The sequence below is a fragment of the Diachasma alloeum genome, unplaced genomic scaffold, assembly GCF_001412515.2.
Source record: "Diachasma alloeum isolate Michigan unplaced genomic scaffold, Dall2.0 Dall_scaffold_00772, whole genome shotgun sequence".
Taxonomy (NCBI): domain Eukaryota; kingdom Metazoa; phylum Arthropoda; class Insecta; order Hymenoptera; family Braconidae; genus Diachasma; species Diachasma alloeum.
Genome location: NW_021680902.1, coordinates 204886 through 215283, shown reverse-complemented (window position 1 = coordinate 215283; position 10398 = coordinate 204886). Strand labels below are relative to the sequence as shown.

At 42.5% G+C, this 10398-nt stretch overlaps 1 protein-coding gene across 1 annotated transcript; it reads right to left on the bottom strand.

The window, feature by feature from the left end:
• Positions 1-3581: 3581 nt before the first annotated feature.
• Positions 3582-7496, bottom strand: LOC107044635. Its single transcript, XM_015266583.1, has 4 exons — positions 6921-7496; positions 4605-5514; positions 3884-4522; positions 3582-3742 (listed from the first exon to the last, which is right to left on the bottom strand). Exons 1-4 carry the CDS (start codon positions 7494-7496, stop codon positions 3582-3584), a joined length of 2286 nt encoding a protein of 761 aa, XP_015122069.1.
• Positions 7497-10398: the final 2902 nt, after the last annotated feature.

Genomic DNA, 10398 nt, shown 5'->3' with positions numbered 1-10398 from the left:
TTTTTAGAAGCCAAAAAATAAGAAGTGAAAATTTGGTAAAATTGTAGCTTTTATGATATTACAGGATGAATGGTATAGCTCTGACGGAATCAGAGGTCAGTATGATTTATTCCTCTTACCAAGATGAATAACTTTTTGAGTATTTACCATTTGTAAAATTATACGGATCCATTCGGAAGCGTATTACCAATGAAATTGGTAGAAAACAAAACAGAAAAAGTAACTGTCACATGGCTTCTGCCAAAAAAGGCTACAACCCTGCTTGTTTAGATCTGTATGGGAATAATTCAATTCATAGTCCTTGATCGATACATATAATCATAGTAAAATACTTATTTTGTCGGACAAAAAGTGCGTGATGAACGCACTTTTTTCAACAGTACGTAATGAACCATTCACCACAATTTTGAAATTTGAATTTGAAAATAAAAAACAAATAATCATCGTTATGGGATCTATTTTATCGACGGCAGTTTGCCCTAGAAACCTTCTCCATCGACTGTATTTGCTAATAACTACTTCGTCACTTTTCTTTACCAGCAAAATTGTCGGTAAAGAAATTCCACAGAATGATGAAAAACAGAATTAGTATGTGGGATCTTTCGTATGCACGCTATTGAGGGGCTATTAATATTTATTTTAAAATTGAATCATAATCACTCGGACCTTATATTTATCATATATTTAATAACAAGGTTTTCTCCCGAATATTATTTAGAGCAATTGAAAATTTACTAGTAGTACGCTTCCGTGAAAGAGGGCCTAAGGCCTAGTGAGATTCGGGAGAAGTTTCGGCGAGCCCTTCACATGACTTTCAGGGGTCCCACCAACCTCTGTTTGGCCCATAGACATATAATACATAGACTACGGGTTCGGGTGGTGGGGGCTGGAAGAAATAGAAAAGGAGCGCCGTTTCGTCGATGGTTTTTCTCTTTGTCGAATATTTCTCAGAGTGGAATAAGAACGGTCACGGAGTGGGGGATACGTTCACTATGCAATGGCGACTATCCCCCTCTGCGGCACCGTTCGACAGGGAAGGAAACCGGCGACAAACGCAACACTCTCTGTCCGTTCCGTGCTTTTTTCAATACACAGGAGGGGTAGGGAACCCGTAGTCTATATATTATATGTCCATAGTTTGGTCTCCTTCCCTCTATTCTCTATGGTAAGATACTGTTGGCAATTCCTGGAATGCGAAAAATAAGTATTCGAGTTGCGCTACCAATTTAATGGCTCAAGTCTGACCGTTTTCGTCTAGAAGATAATGGAAACGCGAAAAATGTACATGCTAGTTCGTTGCTATGTACATATCTTCGTAAATATTGCACGAATTAAATTAATAATTGTATCAGTGGAAAGCGGATTGTTGATTTATATCGGGTAACTAAGGAAAGTTTTCGTCCAAATAGTGGCATTTTTGATTAATTGATGAAAAATCAGTTGAGGGTAGTGGAAGGGGAAGCTGTGTCGTGTATAGATACCCGGTAACTCTCGTCGTTTTTTTGTGAGGTTAACATGCGCGACTTGGCCGATACGCTACCGCGTATCTCTATTTATAATCGCGTACATTCAGTAGCAAAGAGGTGAACTGGGTTAAATCGATTTTGACTTTTGGTCAGTTTTTAATGAATATCTCGGAATCTAAGAGAGATAGCGAAATTCTTCTCAAAACCATTTTTATAACCTTCAGTTCACTCTACAAAAAAAGTCTTGACAAAATTTTTTTCATTTCTTTTAGATTCCGAGATATTCGTCCAAAACTGAGCACTTGACCGGGCTTACTGCTTCGCTACTGAATTTTCATTTTTTGTGTATTCAAACAAACCTCCTATGCTTCATATCTCTTCAATGAATTATCGGATTTTGTTCTTCGTTATTCACAGTGCTATTTTTACCTCAGTTGGATTTTTATTGTTTATTTACATAGTTCTCTCATAAATTATTTTTCAAAGCATCTGTATTTTTTTTTCATATTCTACAAGGGTTTTACATATATTTGTTGAGAAATTGTTAGGAACTGCTGTTTTCTTCCGGCAGAATTTCAAAATAATAATTTAGTGCCCTCGAAATCTGGCACCGGAGTGGGAATTTATTTAATGATATTATTCTCAACTTACTGATTTACACTGGAGAGGGCTACCAGTAGCGGGAACGTAATGCAATTTTTCCAGCACGTTGTTGAGCATACATTTGTAAAAAGTGACGATTCAGTCGAAAATTTCATTCAGTTATTCAAAAAAATTGAAAATAGCAAGAAATAGTTTTTCTCGGCGCAATCCCCAGTGGATAGACCCACTCTCTATTTGTTCCACGAGTGGAGAGGAATGTGAGAATTCGGGGAGAGTTGGAATGACAGGGCCAATTCTCTACGCTTCAGTACTTTTAGAGAGTAGATGGCTGAGGCGAGGAATGTTCTGAGCTTTGTGGATTTTGACCCTTAAATAATCTGACCCTGTAATCATCTGACGCTTATAGGTCACCCCCCTTTCAATTTCTGGACATAATATTTGTTGTGAACGTCGGATATTTTGGCCCTAGAATCTTCTGAACCTCACATACATATATTCATATATTCATATATTCTGACCCTTGGATTCTCAGACCCTTATTGGTCCTGACCCTTGGTTTTGACCATAAAAATTTCTTACCCTTAAAAATGTAGAACCGTCGAATATTTGAACCTCATTACCAAGCCCGGAGACTTCATTTACGAAAACGGCTATTATCCGAAGTTGGCTCCAAATAGGTGATTGAAGTGAGCGGCAAGTAGGGTTGGGAATAAATTATATATATATATATATATATATATATATATATATATATATAGTTTATTTCACGAGATTCAGAGATCCCATATGAGGGGTACAGTAGTGTATAAAAATATTATACTTATTTTCTAGTATTCTGTACATTGGTATGCTTGCTAGTTTGTTATGCCATTTATACATTCATCCATTCTTCCTCACGTTCTCTTAAAATATCAGATCTTTTCTTTAACATTTCACTCATGTAGTAATAGAAGACTTCGCAGAGGGAGGCGCGTGATTCTAAAATTCTGAAAAATTCTATCGCGGGATATTCCGGATTTCCTGTTCCATTTATGATTCCAGAGAGGTATTTCCGCCGTGATTCAGCAAAAGCAGTACATTTGAAGATCCAGTGATATAAATTATCGTAACGACCGGACGTGCAGCAGTGACACTGATCTCTCAGATTTATTCTAACACTTCCAGAGGGAAGGCTGAGGTGACAGCGGTGTATAGTCGATAGTCTAACCTGGGCAATTATTCTCTTCACAGCAATGAGGTGTTTATCATAGATATAGTTCTTAATATGGTCATTTGGTCTTCTGCAAATGTAAAACTGACATGACGTTGAGGACTGATACCTAGAATAGTCATTACCCCTCAACTTCTCACCCAGGGAATAAATTGCCCCACTCTTATGCCTTATCCACGCTGAGGGATCCATATTACCCCACAAGTCAATAGCATCACAATCAAGGAGCACCTCCTTGAACTGGAGCTGCCAGTTGTATTTGGTGCTAGCTGTGGGGGTCGTGGCTAACGCCAATAGGCGTTTTAGACAAATTTTTGGGAGGTATGAGTCTTGAGACTGGGGAANTGCCTTATCCACGCTGAGGGATCCAGATTACCCCACAAGTCAATAGCATCACAATCAAGGACCACCTCCTTGAACTGGAGCTGCCAGTTGTATTTGGTGCTAGCTGTGGGGGTCGTGGCTAACGCCAATAGGCGTTTTAGACAAATTTTTGGGAGGTATGAGTCTTGAGACTGGAGAATATGAATATACCACTTTCAAACATTTTTTATTGCATATAATTGCAAGGGCATGAGATCGAGCTCCAGCCGCAAGGCCCAACCTTGTGTACTTTTCGGGAGAATCAAGAGTTTTTTGAAGAAGGAAGTCTGCATCAGCTCAATGTTATCTCGCACCAACAAACCCCAACCAGGGACGGCATACAAAACCGTGGAGACAATAACACTCTGGAATAGTTTTAGAGTGGCGCTCCAGGGAGCAGTCCTTGTTTTATAAAGGATGTTGAGAACAGCTTGACTAGCAGCGCGGGCTTTCCCCACCACAGAGTTCAGAGTCGCGTCAGCTAGCGCATTCGACGAGAGAGTAACACTCAGATACATGAAGGACTTCACGATCTCTATTGGTTCATTATATAGGCACAAGTTCATCTTTTTTAAATCCACAGGATTCCCTTTTTTCTTGAATATCATTATTTTCGTCTTCTGCGTGTTAATCGCTAATTCTTTCATACTACAATATTCTTCTAAAGCTCTCAGCATTTTCACAAGGTGAATATAATTCCTCGCCAACAAGACAGTATCATCTGCAAAAAGAACCAACAGAAGATCGTTCCATCCGTCCATATCCGGACCCTCGAGACCCCTGCGTCTAAGCTCAGACTCGAAATCTGCGATGTAGAGAACAAATAGGAGAGCACTCAAGGACTCACCCTGGAGAACTCCCTCCGTCACCTCGAACCTATCTGAAAATTCTCCCTTGCATCTCACCTGAACTACCGCCTGGTCATACAAAGACTTCACTATCTTAACGAGCCTTGGACTCACCCTCAACTCCAGCAATCTTTTCGAGAGCAGGTGGTGGTGGGATAGTGTCGAAGGCTCGTTTGAAATCCACAAACACCGCGAATACTTCGGATTTCTCATGCCTCAGCTGTAGATGCACCGTTGAGAGAAGAGTGAAGATGGCATCAGCACAACTTCTTTTTCTACGAAACCCAAATTGAGTTTCAGGTAAGATACCACGTTCCTCAGCCCATGTCTCCAGCCTACGTTTCACGATAGAGGTAAAAATTTTTGTCACGCAATTGACAAGGGCAATGCCCCTGTAGTTCGCGGGGTCTTCAGCATCACCTTTTTTGTACAACATCGGTAAAATTACTCTAGACCATTCCGGAAGACATGCTTCGCAGTTCATTACATTATTGAACATAGTAGATAGGCTAGACTCCCAGCAATCTGGAAGAATCTTGAAGAATTCGTTTGATACCTGGTCTGGACCAGGTGCTTTGGCATTTCCCGCTTCCTTGATTGCCTTTCGAATCTCATCAAGGGAGATTTCCATGTCAAGTTGATATACCGAAAAATTGGGATATTTCCGATGAATCTGCATTCTAGGCGGATAAATACCTCTATAGAAATCATTCCAGCTACTTATTTTGCCCGAGCTTCTAATTGCACTAGTCATACCAATTGATTTATAAAAATTTTCTGTTTCCCGAAATTGTCCCAAATTGCGAACGTTTGCAATGTCCTCCTCCCTCTGCTTATAGAATTGTTCTTCTTTGAATTTCCTGAGTTTCTTATATTTCTTTTTGCAATCCAAATAAGCAGCTCTGTTTTCGCCACTGGAGTTTGCGGCAAAGCATCGATTTACTAATTGATTAAATGCATTTCTCATTTCCGAACAGTCTTTATCAAACGAGGGTTTGTTTTTCTTCATTGTCTTGGGGTTTCTCTGAGAATTCACATAAACGTTATTTGACTTTATGCACATGCCTGAAACCTCAGCCGCAACGTGTACTACATCAACAAATTCCTCGTAAATTGCTAGTGGGGTGTTATTGACATATGAATCTGGGTTTCTACCTAACTTGTGCATTTCATCATAGTATTTGCAAATTTTTTCTCGATCCTCAGGAAACCATTTCAATTTAGGTATATTTGAATCAGTCACCGTCTTTGGGAGGGAGTTGGCTAAAGGAGAAGGACAGGAGGTAGGGTTTTCACCTAATTCCAGAATAATGGGGAAGTGATCTGATGCTGTAACTCTGCGGTCTACTTTAAAATCATTTACGAGGGAGAGGCTAGAGGAGTTCGCCCAGACTAGATCAATAATACTAATACCGGAATGTTTAACAAAAGTTATTTTCGCTGGTTTATCACTATGAGAACGACCATTTATAAGTATAAAGCCATTTTTTATCATAAAGTCATTTATTAAACTACCTCTGGGGTTGCACTCATCATGACTTAAAATACAGTCATAATCGAGTTTTGTAGAATCAAAAATTTCCTCAGGCATGTAATTTAAACATAGTCTGCCAAGTTGGGCATTATAATCACCCCCTATGAACACATAATTTCGATTTCCTATGAGGTCTTGCTCATCTAGAATGGATTGCCTCTCTTTTAGTTTCGTTTGAATATCTATTTTATCAGGTTTAAAATATATATTTCCTATTAAAATATTTCCATAGCACGTAATGAGTTTAATAAAAATGCAACAATTGCATACACTCACGCTTACAAAATCAAGATCGCCACTAACCAAAAGAACGAGGCCACCACTGGCTCTTCCGACGTCTGCTTCTCTCTCTCCATTGGACCAAATCTGCTTGTAGTCTCGTAGTGCGGCTGGCATCCATCTAGGTCGATCCACCAAACACGTTTCTGACGGGCATATCACTTCATGATCTGCGATGTTCTCATGTTCGGCGACATTGGAGAAAGAGCTCATTTTCCAGAACAGCACGTTGAGTGGCCCTACTTTGCTCCGTTTTTTGAGATGCTGCGTTGCTGGCTTGAGTCACACTTTTCAAGCCCCGGGTTTCGTGTGTTCCTCCTTGGTGGCTGGATCAGCAGTTGTTCGGTTTCAGAATTGAACAAGTGCCACTTCCCATCAATGGAAATATTGCTCGGGCCTCTCACAAAAACACGGTGGCCTTCACTACGAAGTACGTTGGCACTTTGGAGTAGCGTTTTCAACGATTCCTGTTCCAGTGAGGTCCAGTCCTGATCGATGTAAATCTCATTCCCCTTTAATTCACTCTTACTACGAAGGATATTTCGCTTCATCTCAGAAGAGCTGAGAATGACAATTTCGCGTGCTTTGTTATCATTCGTTTGCGGGAGTGATCTTACCTCCACCATATGTTCACTAGCATTGAATTTATCGTTGAGAATTTTTTTCACTGATTCAACTGAGTTCTCATTACACTGTGGGTAAGTAATGATTAAATTCTTCTTTTTCGATTCCTTTTCCAGCCTGTCAAGCTTCTTGATAATTTCTCCCACTCTGTTTGGGTCTCTCACACTCGACCTACCGGCCTTGATGTGATTCAGAGATCCCCTCATTATCTCAATCTCACTATCCACTTTACTACCCATTTCTTGAATTTTCGCATTCATATTGCTCTCAAGCTCAGTAATTTTCAGATCGAGTTTCGTGCAGGTATCTTGAAACTCCTTGTACTGTTTTTTCATGTCACTTCTCAGATTAGCTAAACTGTCAACTTGTCTCTGTGATGTGCTCCCTATCAGCTCAGTCAGCTGTTTGTGTTGGGCAGCTTGATTCTTTTCCATCTGCTCTAGCCTCTCGACGAGTTTTTCCATCCTTGTCTCTTCTTCTTCTTCTTTTTGGAGGGGAGAGTAGTAGGATAGCTCTGGGGAGGAGGAGGAGCTGCAGGTTTTAAGGGCTGGAGTAGGACAGGAATACATCTTTTTGGAGGGATTAGCTTCAGGAGTGGTCTTGGAACTTGTGTCAGATGACGAGGGAGATGTTGTACACCTTTTTCGTTTTTCTTAACGTAAACAAAACCTATAAGTGATTGAGCTTTAGGAGATGGTGATTTTCTTGGTGTGGCTTTTCTCTTTGAATATCTCCTTTTGGGCTTTGGTGGGTTGAGCTGTACTACCTTATCAAGCGTTGGCTCAGCAGTAGTCTGCTCTTTATCGACTAACAAGCGCGCTGGTGTGTCAATACTGAGTCTAGGAGTGTTACCCTCAGACATCGAAGCTACTACTCTTACTGCGTACCTTCGGCCCACATATGCATTACCAGAACTAAAAACATGGGCCTTTCACGCTTAACCTCACCAAGTGTATTCAGGATTCCAACGAAGATAGTATTCACGCCCATAAAACAGCGTTGGAGTGTATTATCTCAATTTGAACAATAAAATTCGGCGGATAGCACAAAGCACTTTGAGCTTTTCAGCCACTTGTAGATCTTTAGCAAGTGATACTGGATAGCACGAGGTACAGAATCGAGTACTTATCAAAACAACGCGCGCAGCGCCCCGGGTTGGGAAGAAATTGAAACATTGATGTTGGAATTTGCCATAATTCATTGATTGGAGGGTTATTTTATTGACAGAGTGAGGAAAAGCATTTGAACGTGAATTGGGTGTTTTGAAGAGGGTCAATGGGAGATCTCGGCGATTTCTTAAAGGTAACTTACCAGGGGAGCTATCGGGTTCTTTCAAACGTGGATTAATGGAGGCCATGGTCGAGGGGAGATATTGGGGGTCAGTTCCCAGGAGAGCCCTCAGGATCTTTTAAGGGAGGGTGGGGAGGGGGGGTCAATGGAGTGTATGGATGAGGGGAGATCTCGGGAGGTTTTTGGGGAGTATCTTTATAGTGGAGCCCTTGTGGTATTTTTAAGGGGGAAGGAGAGGGGGGGTATGGTCAAGGGGAGATCGTGGAGGTTCTTTGGGGATAACTCGGCAGGGCAGTTCTCCGGGTCTTTCGAGGGGGTGGAGTGGGGGGGGGTCATTGGAGGGTATGGTTAAGGAGAGATCTTGGGGATAACTTCCCAGGGCATCTCTCAGGATCTTTCTAGGGAGAGTGGGGGTCAGTGGTGGGTATGGTAAGGGGAGATATCGAGGTTTTTTGGGGGTCACTCTCCAGGGCACCTCTCTGGGTCATTTCNAGGTTTTTGAAGGGTATCTTTCCGCATTAGTTCTCAGGGTCTTTCCAGGGGGGACTCGATGGGGATAAGAACAAGGGGAGATCTCAGGGTTTTATTGAGGGTAACTCTCCAGGACAGCTCTAGGACAGCTCCCAGAATCTTTCTAGGGAGAGGGGTCAATGGGGGATATGGTCAAGAGGAACTTTCAGGGCCTTTCGAGGGGGTATTGATGAAAGGTATACTCGAGGGGAGATCTTGGAAGTTTTTTGGGGTTGACTTTCCAGGGGAGCTCTGAGGGTCTTTCTGGAGTGGATTATTGAAGGGGATCGTCAAGGGCAGATCTCGGGTGATTTTGAAGATCACTTTTGGGGATTGCTCTCTGGATCTTTTTAGGATTTGCCAAGGAGTGTATGATGAAGGGGACATCCCGAGGGGTTCTTTGAGGTTACTTCCAGGAGTCAATAGGGGTGTGGTCAAGAGGAGATCTCGAAAGTATGGTTGGAACGAAATTCCGGAGAAATCTGGGGAACATTTCTCAAAGTAGGTTTGAGGGGATAACTAGGGGGATTTTTGTAGGGGGATCGCCGAGATTTTCACGGAACATTTTTCAGAGGAGTTTCTATGGTATTTTCAGAGGAAATGGCTAAGAGGAGATGGGGTTCTTAGGCGATATTTGACATTTGAAACATACAATCGAAAGATTGAATAGAAAAGTAATTCGGGATTGTGACCCAAGTTCTTCATCAACCCATGGACTGCAAATATTTTTTTTTGTAAATATCTCAAATAATTCCGAAATCTCCCCTTGACCATGCCCCTCATTAGCATGCCCGCCCCTCGGAAAACCCTGAGAGTTTCTCTGTAAAGATACTCCCAAAAAACCCCCGAGATCCCCCCTTGACCATACCTCCCATTAATCGCCCCCCCCCTAGAAAAACCTTGAGAACTCCCTTGGAAAGATACCCCCAGAAAACCCGCGAGATCCCACTTGACCACAGCCTAAATTGTCCCCCCCCCCTTAAAATACCCTCAGAAATGGCCTGGAATGTTACCCTTGACCAGGCCCCCCATTAACCCCCCACCCCCTCTTAGCTCATTGAACAATGCAAGTCACCGAAGGTATCGGTGTGAGGAGAGTAGGGAGCCCCTCAACGTATCAGTGCGCCATAAGAAATGCTCAGCTGCGCACGCATACTACCACCAAATTCCGAAGAGTGGGATACTGTGAGGTTGTTCAATGGGTTAAAAAAACCTGAGAGCTGCCCTGGAACGTTATCCCCAAAAAACCTCAAAGATCTCCTCTTGACCTTATCCCCATCGACCCCCCCCCTGGAAAGACCCTGAGAGCTCATGCGAAAAGATACCCTCCAAAAATCCCCCGAGATCTCCCCACGATCATCCCCTATATTGACTCGCCAGCCCCTGAAATGACCCGTAGAGCTGCCTTGGAGATTGACCCCCAAAAAACCTCGATATCTCCCCTTGACCATACACACCACTGACCCCCACCCCCTGTAGAAAGATTCTGAAAAATGCACCGGGAACTTATCCCCAAGAAACCCCCACGATCTCCCCTTGACCATACCTCCCATTAACCACCCCCCCTCTCTCTCTCCTTCCCCCTTAGAAATACCCCGAGAGCTCCACTATAGAGATGCCCTCCAAAAACCTCCCGAGATCTCCCCTCGTCCATACACTCTATTGACCCCC